Raw genomic sequence first — 16788 nt, forward strand, 5'->3', positions numbered from 1 at the left:
AAAGTGCTTTGTCTGTGACAAAAGGAGCTTTTTGTGTGCAACGTGATGCAGCAGTGGAGATTATGCGGGATGATTTTGTGGATTGTGAATGTAAAATCTGATTACCGTGGATGGCAGGGGGGATGGGAGGGAGGCAGGGAGATGCTGAGGCAATGACTTTTCCTCTGATGTCCTGCAAGGGCATGGAAGTACACCTTTCCTCTTGCTGCTAAGCAAGTCTGCATCGGATATCTGGGATTTCATGGGATGCACTATATACGCAGCCAGTTCTGAGGCTCCTTCAACGGAGGGGCCTGAGGCACAGAGACGCCCCCATGCTCACAGCACCAGGACCTGTCGTACTCGGGAGGACCGGTGAGGCTCAGATGCATTATAGCGTGTGGACTGACTGTTGACCCGTGTCTTTTATTAATGCCGAACTTAAAAACCTCAACTGTCAGATATTTATTATCGCCACAATGTGAATGTCCCCAGTTATTCCTGGCTGTTTATGTGTGATTTAGACTATACTTTTTACATTTTCACTTTGGATTTTAATATGATTTTTTGACAATATGACTATATAAAATAATTATAAGTAAAATAATAATAGGCTAACAATAATAATAACAAAATTATTTTGAAATGCTTTCTTTATGATAGTAGGCTGTGAAGCGAAGACAACAGATTCGTTTTATAGACGTCTACGGACATTTACTTCGTCAGTCGTTGTCAAAAGTGTCTGGACTGGAAAAAATAATTGATTTCAAACGGTAGTTATTCCGATTCAGCAGCATGTCAGTCAGTGTGTGTGTGTGTGTGTGTGTGTGTGTGTGTGTGTGTGCGCGCGCGCTGGAATAAATCCAGAGGGAGTTCCAGGAGCTTCTTAATAACACCACGAGTCGCTAATGCTGCTTACGTAGCTCTCATAAGACATCACACTGACTACATAACGATCACATCACACTTAGTTATGACACTTTACATTCATAAACACGGACTGTTGTAACGCCGGTAAGGATGTTTTTGTGTTAACATTACTCACCTCTATGGGACACGTCGAGCGAGGGTTTGGATATTTCCTCAGGTACGTGTCTGTCAACGGATCTTTTTCACACACTGTGATGACGCGTTTTTACGGTCATCAGTATCATAAATCCTGCAACGTTTTGTATATATATTTTAATGTATGTACATTTGATTTATAACACTATTCTATATGTAGTAGCCTTAGCCTATATTGTATCAAATTACAAAACAACTACTGCTGTGAGTGATGGTGAAACAGCGGCTGTGGACGTGATGGTCAAATTGACATCTTTCTCTACTGACTTCCGTTTTCAATCTATCTATTTTTCCCTATTTTGAAAATTGTGAAAACACTATTGTGGCGATTTTCTTTTTCTATTTAAGCAAACTGGAGCTCAAAAAATAATTTAGTTCCCGCTATAAGTTTACCCAACTATGACGACATACGAAGAAACCCGCGAAAGTAGTGAGACAGCCTACTACGGTTTAATTCATACATCTGCATTCAAAAGGTTTAAATTGTTGTTCACTCAGAGAATATACATCACATTTAGTTTTTGTGAAATGTTTTAGTTGGATGTTCATCTAAAGATTTTTGTTACTACTTGTTTCAGAACGTTGAGAAAATTCAAAAGTAGGCTAATGTTCCCATAATGTTTACAAAAAAACAACAAAAAAAATCAAGAAAAATAACATTTTTCATAACAGAATGGGAACGTTAACAAAACGTCCTTTGAATATGTTTTATTAGCTGGGAATACAAATAAATTGCCATATAGGCTGCTGTACTTTAGTAGTGTGCAAAGTTGCTACATTGCTTTTTATATCGATTTACTTAGCGGATATTTATTAGTTTTATTCAGGTTATTATTACTATAATTAATAAATGTATTTGATTTTATTTTATTATATGTTCACCATCAGTTTGTTTGATGCATTGCTTTACAGTGATTTTATCACAGTTAAGTTTAGGCGGCTATAAAATGGCTTTATTGAACAGTTACCTCACAGATATGTCTGGTGGTCGGTTGCTAGTATGTAGGCCTACTATACTCACAGTAGACAGCATATTTTTATCACAAGTTTTTTTTTTTTTTTTTTTAGCTAGTACAATTTTTTTTTTTTATATCCACTACAAACTGTATATATAAACTGCTATGTGTTTATAAATGGAAAGGGCAGTGGAGCAGGCCAAGAGGAGTTAAGACGTGTATGTAGGTCACCAGTCACAGCGAGTCCACTTAACTATTTACAATAATACATAACCAAATGTGATGTATATGAGAGTTCAGAATTTCCAGAAATTACCACAAGAACAACCATCGTTTTTACCAAAATTCCAAAAATGATGTTAACCAATCAAAAATAAGGTGACACCTCTCATGAATTTTTTATGGTTTTACAGTAGTAACAATAAATGCACCAACTAGGGTGTTTTTGGCAGAAATTATGATTACCTTTAGTAGACAAAATACACCAGTAGACACCATTAACCAGTTGAAATGTATCAACTGGTAAAGATTTTGGACTCTCGAGGACTCTATTGTGGTTTCGCTGATGTGACGTTGCTGCGAGCGGTCCAGAAAGCGTATTATTTGTCTACCGTTTTAAGCGTTGCGGATTTAAAACAAGTGATTTTAATAGTAGCAAAAGGCAACTCATTTCGCTATATGCGCACGCTGTCTAAGAGCACACATAAAGCTGCTGCTCATATAGCGCAATTGAAGAAAACTGAATTTTATTTATTTTTTTATTAATGCCTAATAGAGTGCCGAAGTTATAACCTGCTTATGTTTTTTTTAAACTTTATTGTGTCTGATAGTTAGGGTTGGGTATCGTTTGAATTTGAACGATTCTGATTCCGATTCCGGTTCCTAACGATTCTCGATTTCGATTCTTTTAAGAGGCAGGGTCAAAAAAGTTTAGCTAACCTTGCTAACCAACGGTCTTTCTGAAGGAAATACTCCTTCTGTCACAAATACTTGTCACAAATTTTGCATTTTGCCGAGATTTCGTTAATTTTTAGAAAAGTGAAGCCACACTTTGGATCGCCGACGTAAGCTACTCATGTTCGACTCGCGTGGTTATGCCAACACTTCCGGTAGACGCTTCTTCGTTGGTGTTGTTCAGCGGTTTCTTCTTCCGCTCGGCGGACTGTGAATATCGAAACTAGGAATTGAAATTTTAACTTTTGAACGATTCCGGGAAAAACGAAAAGTTAGTCCCGGTTCCAATCGATACTCGATTCTCGATACCCAACCCTGCTGATAGTGTTTTTTAAAATCTTTATATAGGCTTCAAAATTTATACATTTTGGATTAACTTGTAAAGATTATCTTGATAGACAAAATGTGTAAGGGTCACAACTCTTTGTTAAACACAGATCTTATTTTTTTGCGATTTTCCAAAAGTCTATGGAGAAAATGCATTGCTTTTCGACCGAGGGAACCCATGCGCCGCTAGCTTCCGAGTTGTCCTACAAAGTGACGTCATCACTTCGCCACTCTATTGGGCTTGAACTATTCAATATACTTATGTGTCAAAATGCCTATCTTTGCAAGTATCTTCATAAACACAGTGAACATGAACATTTGAGAAAGAAAACGCATGCGATTTGTGCATTCGGTCTTAAAGTGACAGCAGCCTAATATTCCTACTTCATTTCGTCATTAATGTTGATGAAACAGTGAAAATCATTCACTTGTTATTTTAAGATTAAATGTAGCCTATATTTAATATACACAGTTAACATGCAGTGTTTATTTTCTACATTTGATTACTTTATAAAATGTGTGTAGTATTTCTTATTTTTAATGTTTTGAAGTTTTTCAGGTCTATTTAATTTGTGTTTTTGGACTAGTGTAGTTTGTTTCCCTAGCCTAGTTTCTTTGTTCACTGTTATACTTTTAACTTATTTTCTTGTGACAAAAATAACTATTGTGAAATAAAATGAGTCATAGCTGGTCTTTTCTGGATTTTGGTCATATCGCCCACCTCTAAAGTTAGGAGAGGAAGTGTGCCAGACAGTAATGTTGAAATGAAACACAGAATTGTTGTCTTATGTAAACCTACTGACATAAAGCACACAGGTGTTTTCCAGCAAAGTAAGCTCATTAGCATGTCCTCACAATACAGTTTGTTGTGAATGGCTTGCTAAATATCCGTCAGAAAGCTCTTGTGTGTGTGGACCGCCTGCAGACGTTACATGAACAGCTGTCTCTGTTATGAAGCCCTTTATACAGCGAAACCTCCTGTCATCGCCCGCTCGAAACCAGTAACATTAACACATTAGATAATACTGATGTTACTACAGCTGTATCTTGTCTTACTGTATTTGAATAGCTGTAAAATATGCTCTATTAGTTATATGGCTAATTATGAATCCAAAAAGCATTCATTTTAGACATTTAAGTTAGTTTAAGTTTGAATGCTAGTTAACTGAGGTGGTTAAGTTACGTCACTGAACGGCTGCCTGTTGTTTAGACACATTTAGACAGACATTCATTTACCTAAGTTGATTTGGTAGACATGCTTTTCCATCTACAAGCAGGATGTTTGTTTAAAGTTTGTTTAATGTGTATTCAGATGCTAATAATGAAGGTTATATAGGCTCTTTATTCCAAATGGTTATATAAAGTACCTTTAATATTTATGGAGCCTTTCCATCGCATAAAAGGTTCTTTATAGTGTGGAAAAGGTTCTTAAAATGTTCTTCACATTAAGAAAAAAAGGTTATTTTAAGAACGGTTCACTGAAAGGTTCTTTGGAGAACCCAGAATGATGGTTCTGTGAAAACTCACTGTTGGAACCTTTATTTTTAAGAAAGTTGTCAAGCCTTTATGCCTTGTTTACAACGTTTGCAGCATGAGCCATTGTCAGGTGGTGTGTCTTTAAGAGAGGCTTCTGTGCCTGTAAGCTATGCTAATGTTGATTTGGCTAAATGGATTAGTAGTTATCCTGCCTTGTAAATGCGTATTAATATAGAGAGAAACAAGGAGGGCACTGATTAACCTTCAATATTTAGGACAGTCGCAATCATATATGATATAAAACAGTTCAGCAGCCGATGACCCGACCCTGAATTGACCCTGAATTCTGACTTTTTGTCACGCAATTCTGACTTTATATCTCACAATTCTGACTTTATATCTCGCAATTTTTACTTTATAACTCAGAATTCGGACTTTATATCTCACAATTCTGACTTTATAACACGTAATTCTGACTTTATAACACGTAATTCTGACTTTATCTCACAATTCTGACTTAATATCTCACAATTCTGTCTTTATAACACGCAATCTTGACTATCTCGCAATTCTGACTTTATATCTCGCAATTCAGACTTTATATCATGCAATTCTGACTATCTCACAATTCTGACTTAATATCTCACAATTCTGTCTTTATAACACGCAATTCTGACTATCTCACAATTCTGACTTTATATCATGCAATTCTGACTATCTCACAATTCTGTCTTTATATCTCGCAATTCTGACTATATCTCACAATTCTGACTTTATATCTCGCAATTCTGACTATCTCACAATTCTGACTTTATATCATGCAATTCTGACTATCTCACAATTCTGACTTAATATCTCACAATTCTGTCTTTATATCTCGCAATTCTGACTTTCTCACAATTCTGTTGTTTATATCACGCAATTCTGACTATCATACAATTCTGACTTTATATCTTGCAATTCTGAATTAATATATCACTCGCAAGTCTGACTTTATATCTCGCAATTCTGACTTTATATCTCGCAATTCTGACTTTATATCACGCAATTCTGACTTTTTATCGCGCAATTCTGACTTTATATTTCAAAATAGCGAGATATAAATTCAGAATTGCGTGTTATAAAGTCATAATTGTGAGCTGTAAATTCATTACAGCAATGTACATGACTTTATTAATTTACATGACCTTTAGAAATCACACTTTTAAAAATGATATCATATATCCATCTCCCCTGCTTATGTTTACACATCTTGATTAGCAAAGTTTTGTCTTGCTTTAAATAATTTTACACCATCCAAGAAGTTAATTGTAAAAAAGAGAAACTTTTAATATCTTTAAGGCGCATTTTAAATCATTATGTTTTAATAATCTTTTGTTGTGCTTTAAAGGAGTAGCTACACTTATTTTGAAGTAAAGTACTTGATGATAACTAGTGTGTTGTTTGATGTTACAAGTACACCAAAGGTACACCAGTATACACCAAATAGCAAACCTGCATGTGTGTGTGTGTAGGCGGAGCAAAGAGCTTTTTCCCCAGTTCACATGTGAAGGGGGCGTTTCTTAAAGGCACAGTCGCACAAAATGCCCCGCTTCATTCGTGTCAGGTGAAAAATAAATAAAAATAATGATGAAATGTGTGACATGACCCTTTAAAAACACTTCAGTAATTGTCATCCAATTACTATTATCATGCGCTGGCTGTTTAATCCTCTTGTCTATGTATTTCTCTTTGTATTAGGTTGCACATGTTGCTCTCTGCCCTCCTCTCATTGCTGTCCTGAGGTGTATCAGCAGGAGAACTGCTAGTTAAGCGTTTTAGAGGAGCAGCGCACCAGCTGTGTGTGTGTGTGGCGTCACAGCGTGTGTTGTCTCTGGGGTGTATTCAACAGCGGATCAAATGATGTGACCTTCAAAAACAGGAACCGGCCTGTCAGTGCACACAGAGATGACTCAAACCCGCGCCTAATGAAGCTTCCCAATTAAAGATAACAAGGGAAGAAGAGGCCATACAGTAGAGCGGCGTTCTCAGCAGCGGCCCGTTTATCACAGCTTTCTAATTGAAGCCCAGAAATAGCATGTGCTCTTTTGCTATGGGAAAAGGCTAAATGCTTATTAGAAGTGCGTATGACGTCTTGTTTGTGTGTGTTTGTGTGTTTTGCAGGCCTAAGACCATGAGTGATCATCAGGATCCGGCTGAAGACATCGGGCTCCTCACACCTCACGATCAGCCGGAGCCCTCGAAGGACGAGGACATGCATTTCAGGCGAGTTAGGACTTGAGTGTGAAAGGAGACTCGGCTTTATATCGTATCATAAGTTGAATGTGGATGAAGTGAGAAGGTCCAGGGTTTGAGCCTTTCTATGTGGAGTTTGCATGTTCACCTCGTGTTATTGTGGGATTTTCCAGCAGTTCGGTGATTTGGAAAATGTATTAGTTATGATGAGGCAGTTATAATAGATATTCATCAGGAAAGTAACATACTCTCACTTTTTGGCTTCCCTCCCCAATAAACAAAGCTATTTTAATGGAATATTTGAACGGAAAGACGTTTAATATTTGCATATATTATTTTTAGGTAAAATATTAGTTTAGTACAATCACATTCTGTGACACCATCTCATGATGAATAATGATTTTTACTGTAGCATGTTCACAAATAACTCTAAATTTATTACAATATTTACAATTTAACCCTCTGATGGTCTTCATTTGGGAATCACGCGCTTGGTCTTTGGGGTCTATTGGACCCCAGACAATAATATTTAATTTTGTAACAGAATAGAATTTTTTTATTTTTTTTTTACAAATGTAATTTACATGGTTTTGTAACAGAATAGTATTTTTTTTTTTTTTTACAAATAATTTTACGTGGTTTATTAATGTTTTTACTTAACATTTGTGCAGTTTTTGGAGGATTTATGATATCTTTTAAATTTCTATAAATAAATAAATATTTATTTAAATGGCTTTTTTCCTAAAAAAAACAGCATTTTATGTAAAATTCAATTTATAAAAGACCCATATTTCAAATTTTCATTCATGTGGATAACATGGATCATTTTACATGGTTTAATGTAAGATTTCTGTCCATTTTTTAGAGCTCCAATATATGCTATTTGCTGTTTTACTAACCAAAGGTATCTTTTCACAAGTTGGATTCATATCTAAATATTATAAAATCACAATTATAACAAAAAATAAAATACTTTTTGTCAAAGTTTAGCTTTTTTGTACTGAAAAAACAACAACTAGTTTTTCAATAATATTACATTATGATTAGAATCAAACCTGAACAACGTTACAAAGAGAAATGTTGGAGATTTGAGTGTGTGTGTGTGTGTGTGTGTGTGTGTGTGTGTGTACGTAAATTTTCAATGTGTCGGTGTTACAAATGTATTTTTGTGGTGGTTCCGCATTTTGGATGATTTTATTTTACAAATGATAAGAGAACAATTTTTATAGTTTCAAAAATGTATTCCTCTATGTATGTGTGTGTGTGTGTGGTGAGCATGATTTTTTTGCATTGTTGGAAGTGTGACACTTTATTTGTGTCATTTCTGTCTATGTGTTCTGCGTTGTTTCTAATTTCGATGGTGATTTTGTGGGGTTTTTTTAGTGCGAAGACCACGAGTGTGACAAGCCAACATAAAAACAGATATCATTCCAATTTAATTTTTTTTTTTTTTTTTTGTAGATCTAGACAGTGTTGAGAGCCGTAGAAACTTTTTATACCATTTGGACCAGGAGAACATTTATTTTTTTAATTTGTGCACAAGTCATTTGGGGTCCAACAGACCCTGTGGACCATCAGAGGGTTAATACAATCTCTGTGATGGAAATGTACGGTACGCTCCAGTCTTAGCATCAATAATCATAAGTGGCACCAATAAAAAAAAACAACACACTCCTATTCTATTACTATATTAGTGATGGTAAAGTCATCAAACTTGACACAAATGTTTTATGCAGTGACCAAAACCTTTATTCAAATTAAATTTACAATAAAATAAAATAAACTCATCAAAATGTTTTATTATGAAATCGATACCCCTTATGTGACCCTTAAGCTTCTTTGATTCAAGAACTTACCTTGTGAAAAAAAAAATAAAAACACTTTTAAATACAGTATTACATTAAAAGCATATACTTAAGTGTGAAATTAATGTCTTTTCAGAAACCGAACTGCACGTTAAATTTCAAAAGTGCTTTTATTGCCCTGCTTAATGTACTGACAAGCATTTGTTAAACTATATATACTTTAATATAATTTCAGTCACATTTTATTTTAGGGTCTAATTCTTGCTATTAACTATGACTTTTGCCTCAATAAACTCTTAATTTCTGCTTATTAATAGTTACTAAGGTAGTTGTTCAGTTTAAGAGATGTAAAATATGGTCATGCAGAATAAGGCATTAATATGTGCTTTATAAGTACTAATAAACAGCTAATATTCATGTTAATAAGCTGCCAGTTAATAGTGAGAATTTGACCCTAAACTAAAGTGCTACCATTATAATTTATTGAAATATGTATGGAATCTAGTAGTGTAGTTGCAACTAAAATATTAACTTGAATTGTAAAATTGAGTAACACATTAATGTTAAAATTATAATCAAGTACTTTACCTGAGCTTTAGTATGTTAGTCAACACTTTAACATTTTATCAATATACTCTTATTTTGAAGTAAAACTTTTATTTTGACGTTATTACAACGTGTATTTAAGTGTTAAGCATATTCATGTAAGTAAGTACACTTAAACAACCTTTTTATTTGATTAGTATTATTTTTTTAAATATACTTTTAACATTTGAAGTACACTACATTCAATACAAATAAGTGCATTTCTCTTCTATTGAAGTTGGGAATGTTAGGAATGAATGAAACCGCAATTATATCCGTTATAAGTGTACTTGTGCACTTCTTAAGTGTAGTGTGCTTCCAGACCGGGTTTAGTTGAGCACTAGATCATGTGCTCACAGTTATATCCACTGAATGACTGAACAGCTCAGTGTCACAGAGCCTGTGTTGTGTTTCCTCTGTAAAAGTCCACGTTTGACGGTCTTTGTCCCCTTTTACTTGCTTCTATATGAATTATTGACCGTACACTGGGACATATTCTGTTTCTGGCTCGAGATGTGTTTTGGCTGTTAATCCGCCTGGCTATGCAGAAGCTCAGCCAAGGGCACACACACACACACACACTGTCAGTCTGAAACACTCGCCGTGAGCAGAATAAGAGCTTGTGACTCATGTCTGCATAGCACAGGAGACTCAGCAGTGTTTGTGTTTACTGTCGTTTTAAAGGTATCTGCAAGTGGATGATGATTTCTGATACATTTTTGTTGCTTCGGGATCAAAGAGAAACGAGTTCATCTATTTAAAGGGGTGATGAACTGATAAATCAAGCTTTTGACATCTAAGAGGTTATCATATTATAAGAATATCCTGTAAGTTTCAGAACTGAAAACGTCCTTGTTAGTCCAATAAAAGCTTTCATTGACACCAGGCTCTGCAAACGACTCGTTTTTCAAAGTGGGGAACTATGACGTCGAAAAGGATTAAACACCACCCCCGCAGAAGATCAACGCCTACTTCAACACGGCCGGTTTATCCCCGCCCACCAATTCACGCATTACACGCATAGCTGAATAACATAGATGCCTACCTCATGATGACAAACCGGATCGAGAATGAAACTCATTATAATATGCAAAACTGTCATCCACTCTCAGCAGTGGGCGTTTACGTCCAAGTCTTCAATGCAAGACGCCCATAAAAACCGAGCGTTTTTGAGCCGTGCTCAAAACTGAGATGGTCCTCACTGCTGAACAAGAAATCCATGGGGAGGAGTCGAATCCAGATCCCACTCCTCCAGCCTTACATATACCTAAACCTACCCAGCTCCACCCCCTGATCCCTAAACTCACCCCTAAACCTACCCAGCCCCCCTTCCCCAATCCTTAAACCTACCCAGCTCCACCCCCTGATCCCTAAACTCACCCCTAAACCTACCCAGCTCCACCCCCTGATCACTAAACCCACCCCTAAACCTACCCAGCTCCACCCCCTGATCCCTAAACATACCCAACTCCACCCCTTGATCCCTAAACCCACCCCTAAACCTACCAAGCTCCATCCCTGATCCCTAAACCCACCCAGCTCCACCCCTGATCCCTAAACCCACACCTAAACCTACCCAGCTCCACCCCCTGATCACTAAACCCACCCCTAAACCTACCCAGCTCCACCCCCTGATCCCTAAACATACCCAACTCCACCCCTTGATCCCTAAACCCACCCCTAAACCTACCCAGCTCCACCCCCTGATCCCTAAACCCACCCCTAAACCTAGCCAGCTCCACCCCTGATCCCTAAATCCACCCATAAACCTACCCAGCTCCACCCCCTGATCCCTAAACCCACCACTAAACCTACCTAACTCCACCCCCTGATCCCTAAACCCACACCTAAACCTGCCCATCTCCACCCCCTGATCCCTAAACCCACCCCTAAACCTGCCCATCTCCACCCCCTGATCCCTAAACCCACCCCTAAACCTAGCCAGCTCCACCCCTGATCCCTAAATCCACCCATAAACCTACCCAGCTCCACCCCCTGATCCCTAAACCCACCACTAAACCTACCTAACTCCACCCCCTGATCCCTAAACCCACACCTAAACCTGCCCATCTCCACCCCCTGATCCCTAAACCCACCCCTAAACCTGCCCATCTCCACCCCCTGATCCCTAAACCCACACCTAAACCTACCTAGCTCCACCCCCTGATCCCTAAACCCACCCCTAAACCTGCCCATCTACACCCCCTGATCCCTAAACCCACCCCTAAACCTACCTAGCTCCACCCCCTGATCCCTAAACCCACCCCTAAACCTGCCCATCTCCACCCCCTGATCCCTAAACCCACCACTAAACCTACCTAACTCCACCCCCTGATCCCTAAACCCACACCTAAACCTGCCCATCTCCACCCCCTGATCCCTAAACCCACCCCTAAACCTACCTAGCTCCACCCCCTGATCCCTAAACCCACCCCTAAACCTGCCCATCTACACCCCCTGATCCCTAAACCCACCCCTAAACCTACCTAGCTCCACCCCCTGATCCCTAAACCCACCCCTAAACCTGCCCATCTCCACCCCCTGATCCCTAAACCCACCACTAAACCTGCCCAGCTCCACCCTTGATCCCTAAACCTACCCAACTCCACCCCTCAGATCTGGATCCGACTCCGCCCCCTGGATCTTGTGTACTGCAATGAGGTGCTACTGTCAAAACTAGGGTAGAAAAAAGCCTGTTACTTTTTCATTTTGATCTTTTTGAATGTATTTGAAGAAGTTTCACCGCACTCACGGTTCATTTATTTTTTGGTTTTTTCAGTTTATTTATTTTTTGAGATGTTTTTGAATGTAAAAAACAAGCGAACCTCACAAGTTGACCTCAGACAACAATATAATAAAATTTAAAAAGCCAGTTCATGACCCCTTTAAATCGGCCGACAGTTTTTCCTGCCGATATATCAGTGCATCCCTATTTTAATTTTTGTTTTAATATCACCTCAGTTAAGTGAGCAAATCCAACCATATTTAATCCTGTTTATTCGACTTGAACAATGTAATTTGACTCTGTCAACCTTATTTATTTATTTTTAAATTGAGATTTCTTTGCTCCAGCACCGATAAAGCTATATTGATTATTGATTGCTATATTGAAATGATCAATATGTAGAAATAATGTTTTTGAACCTTAGTTAGAAGGAACACCGATCACCATAATGGTGACCATATACACCCAAAACAAATGTTTTAGTTAATACAACTATGATGCCTAAACATTTGTTTACAGAAACTTAAAAGTCCCCCAAAGCCTCCTTTCTTTGCAAGGCCCACTTGCGAGAGCCAATGGCCATTGATCCCAAACACAAAATGCAGATTTGCAGACAGACATGACCTCATCTCAATCTTTCATTCATTGACAGTTTGTTCAAAAGACAGAGAATGCATTAAAACATTTATTAAAAATATACATGTAACATTAATCCAAAAGCAAAATTTAATGGTTCAACTGTAGCTCGATTTGATTTTGAATGCTATAATGAAGAGTAAACGATGCACATTAACTGATTTCTTTTTTCTATTTTGTCATTCTTGTGCTGCTCTTGTGCAGAGGATTATGGGAAATCCAAACATTTTCTACTAGTGATTTCTAAGTAGTATTAATTAAGAGAAGCAAAATCCTCACTTTACTGGACAAAAATGAGTATGCAGCCCTGCAAACAAAATATTTCCGGTCCAACTCAAAGACAAATGTAGTACGTCTTCCATGTATAATATATATTTTCTGTGCACATCGCATACCACATTGTTGACATTTAGTGTGTAGTATGCCATTCTCGACTCACTCACCACACAGGAAGCCACATCACATGTTGCTCTGAAAAACACATTACACTTGTTGTGCCTCACACACTACTGAGATGGGTCTCTCTATTTGTTTAAGCATGCCAATGTCAGCATTGGTGTTCAAGTGGCAACAAAAGGAATATACAGTAGAATCATCTATAATAGATGTTCATTTCTATTGGATTCAACAGCATAGTGCAGTGGAAACAATAGCGGCCTAAGGGGACATAATTGTATCTTCTGGGGAACAATGATGTGTGAAAGAAACATGTTTGTGTTCACGAGTGTGGGTGTAGCGGGGTTCCCTGTTATGTTGAATGATGATAAAAGCTTAACAGAAGCATTTGTCCTGTCAACAGTGAGATAGAGGAACATGTGCCTTTGTGCCAGAGGACGTCATGTTCTCTGTGTGCCTGTAGAATAGAGAGTTGGTGTCATAATCTCATTTCTGATGACATTGCTTGTAGTAATAGGAGAATGTCTGGTGAAATAAAGTGTGTCCCAATTATGACTTCTTGCACCCCTATAGGATTGACAAATAACCGTAAGAACTAAACTATTTAGTAGGCTTCTTCTTTTAAAAAGCCTATATATAAAGTGATGCTACTGATTAGAGAGCCTGACTCAAAGTAGTCGCACAAAAGATTTGAAAAAATCATTGCATGCTTATAAAACTCGGCTGCTTTAATAGGTACTGTATATAAGATCAAATTCAAATCTGTTAAAATGGTTTTACGCAATGACCATTTTAACAGATTTGAATTTGAAAACCATTTGAAACCATTAAATTTTTTTTTACATTTTTTTAAAAAGTTGATCAAACTGCAATTGAGACTAAACTTTCTCTGTTTAATTTAGTTTTGATCATTCATAATGATAAAATCAGCAATTGTTGATTTTTAATAGAGAACACGTTGAAAAAATGTTCATAGTGACAGACAATTATTTTGCATCCACAGAGACGATTAAATCATTTTATTTGTTAACATTTTGAATACCGTACTTGGAGTACTTGCTGATGCATAAATAACGCAATTATCTGCATACATTTGACAATTAGTATTTATTGAAAATTCTGGAAAATCATTCTTGTAAAATGTTAAAAATAAACGGTCCTAGAACTGACCCTTGAGGAATACCCATTCTAGTAGGGCCTTATACCATCGCAAATACTTGTACCCAGGGTTTAAAATGAACTTTTCACTCAATTTCACTTAGCCAATTGGGCTACTACATTTTTTTAAAACTAATGAATTCAGTGCATAAACCTCTCCTCCATTGACATCCATTTAAAAAAAAGCCAAAAAGGGGCCTTGTGTCCTTAATTTTAAACCCTGCTTTACATATAAAACAAGTTTGCATAACACCTAATTCATAAATATCTTAACCATAAAACTGTATTCTGGACAAATGTGGGCAAAATAGTTTTGATTTATATTTTTAAAATACTTCCCTTGATCTGAGCGGTACAAGACTTGGCTACTTTTCCTAAGTTTGCCTCCTGAACACACAATTTGTTTTTGTGACTCACTTCTACACTGTTAAGTGGGTGAAAAAAAACTCCTTAATCTTGTATTTGGGTCAAAAATGGGCACCCGTAGAAATGAATGGGACAAACTGTAATTTAGAGCATTCTAAAATAAGACAGCAAAGTCACTTTATCTTTAGGTTTTAGCTCTAAGAACTTATTGGAATGATATTTTTAATGTAGGTAAAAAAACAACAACATAAAAATAAGCATAATATACATAGAAAATATGGTACTTTTTGAAGTAAATAAATTCAAAAATACCCCCAAAATAAAAAGAAACACCATAAATGGATAGAAAACTGTGGAAAAATCTGACATTTTATTTTGAAGATCTCCTTTTAGACATTCTGTTGACTATATATAACTAATTCATTACCGTATTAGTAGACAGTCTGCTAAATATCTGCCCAACAGACTATAAGTAACTTTGCAAGTACATGTCAACTTATTCTACTAACCCTAACTCTAACAGTCTACTAATACTCTAATGAGAGTTAGTTGACATGTGCCACTTTATTTACAGTCAACAGAATATCTAAATGGACCATCAAAATCAAATCTAATTGGTATGTCACGAGTTCATGTCTGGAATATGTAAGAGTCATAAGGTTTGTGTAACGGGGCGGCTCTCTGCCTCGGGCCTGAGCATGAACACATTTACAGGAATGAGGGTCATCTGAAGTTGTCATGAGTTCACCCTGAGATTAAGAAGACTGTGTTTGCTCAGTTTTGTTGTAGCACTTATCATGACAATTTTAAACTAAATCATGTTGGTTATTCGGGTTGAACCTCTTACATATGTTTCTCTCTCTATATATTACAGGGTGCATCTAATAGATGATCTGTCATTTGAGGACCTCAAGAAATGCTACCGTGGATCTGTAAGTACCAGATGGCATACGATTCAGTTTCATTATGTAATGCGTAACCTGTATAACAGTGACCTGAAACATAGTTTGACACTTTATTCATGTTTTAAAATGTCTGAATGTCAAAATATGAAAGTATATTTGAACATATACAGTGTTTCTAAGCATTTTCTATCTTGATTCTGTTTGTATAATATATGACATTATTCTGTCATAAACCAAGAAAGGAGATCTGTAAAGCTTTCCATTGACATTTACACTGTAAAAAATGAAACCGTAATTTTTACGGTAAAGAAACGGCAGCTGTGGTTGCACTTTATCGTCAAAAATACGGTAGCAACGTTATTGGTTTAACAGACTTAACTTAAAGCTACACTGTGTGATTTTTACCCCCATCTAGTGGTGAAAAGGTATATGACCATCCAGTGAATATTAGTTTCTGTTCCTCTCAATTCCGATGTCGTTTTAACTCCTACGGTGGCCAATGTAGTCCAAGATTAACATGGCTTCCAGTTCGACCTCGTCCATGAGTGTTAACTCAAACGTAAGCCTGAATTAACGGGTATGTCCCTCTTTGGCTAATGTGCTTTCAAGATGGAGGGGCAACATGGCGAACCCCTTACCCGTATGTATTTTCATAGCGTATTATACACTCACGAGAATACGAAGTAAATTTACATTAATGAACACATATTTTTGAAAGAACTAAGTGTTTTTAGTTAAGAATAAACTAAAAGAGTTACACAGTGTAGCTTTAAAATTTACAGTAATAAACCGTATTTCATTATCTGATGTAATGTTAATTTACCCTCCTATTACCCTCCTAGTATTAATATCTGTTTTGTACCATTGTACTACACTGACAACCAACAATCACCATAGAGATGAGTCACATGATCAATCAAAGCTCATCACAAGCAGCTTTTCCTCAAGAAAGTTAATACTAATACTTAGAAGCTGCACAAATGGAATTTATGAAATTTTAAAAATGCAATAAACATTCATTTAACATTAAATGTAACATAAAATCCTGATTAGAAAAAAAACTAAGAAAACTATGAAGAAACAGTTATTTCAACAGTAATACATCAAATGCAAAGTGTCAAGCATGCAGGGAATTGTGGGAATGTCAATTTACGTTTTTTCACTGTAAATTATACAATTAGTTGTTCTTTTTCACTTTTAAAAACTGTAAATGGAATGGT

General features: G+C 36.7%; 1 protein-coding gene across 2 annotated transcripts in view; it reads left to right on the plus strand.

The window, feature by feature from the left end:
- Window positions 1-220: 220 nt before the first annotated feature.
- Window positions 221-16788, plus strand: part of gramd2aa (GRAM domain containing 2Aa) — a 32984-nt gene continuing 16416 nt past the window's right edge. The window contains exons 1-3 of one of the 2 annotated variants that reach the window (XM_039691003.2): window positions 221-354; window positions 6921-7022; window positions 15538-15595. In XM_039691003.2, the coding sequence (XP_039546937.2) occupies window positions 242-354; window positions 6921-7022; window positions 15538-15595 (273 nt within the window). In that variant the 5' untranslated portion in view covers window positions 221-241. Of the gene's footprint in view, window positions 355-932; window positions 1067-6920; window positions 7023-15537; window positions 15596-16788 lie in introns of those variants that run through there. The other variant, XM_039691005.2, reaches the window with a different exon arrangement.

The sequence above is a fragment of the Pimephales promelas genome, chromosome 1, assembly GCF_988280905.1.
Source record: "Pimephales promelas chromosome 1, fPimPro1.hap1.1, whole genome shotgun sequence".
In the NCBI taxonomy this organism is placed as follows: Eukaryota; Metazoa; Chordata; class Actinopteri; order Cypriniformes; family Leuciscidae; genus Pimephales; species Pimephales promelas.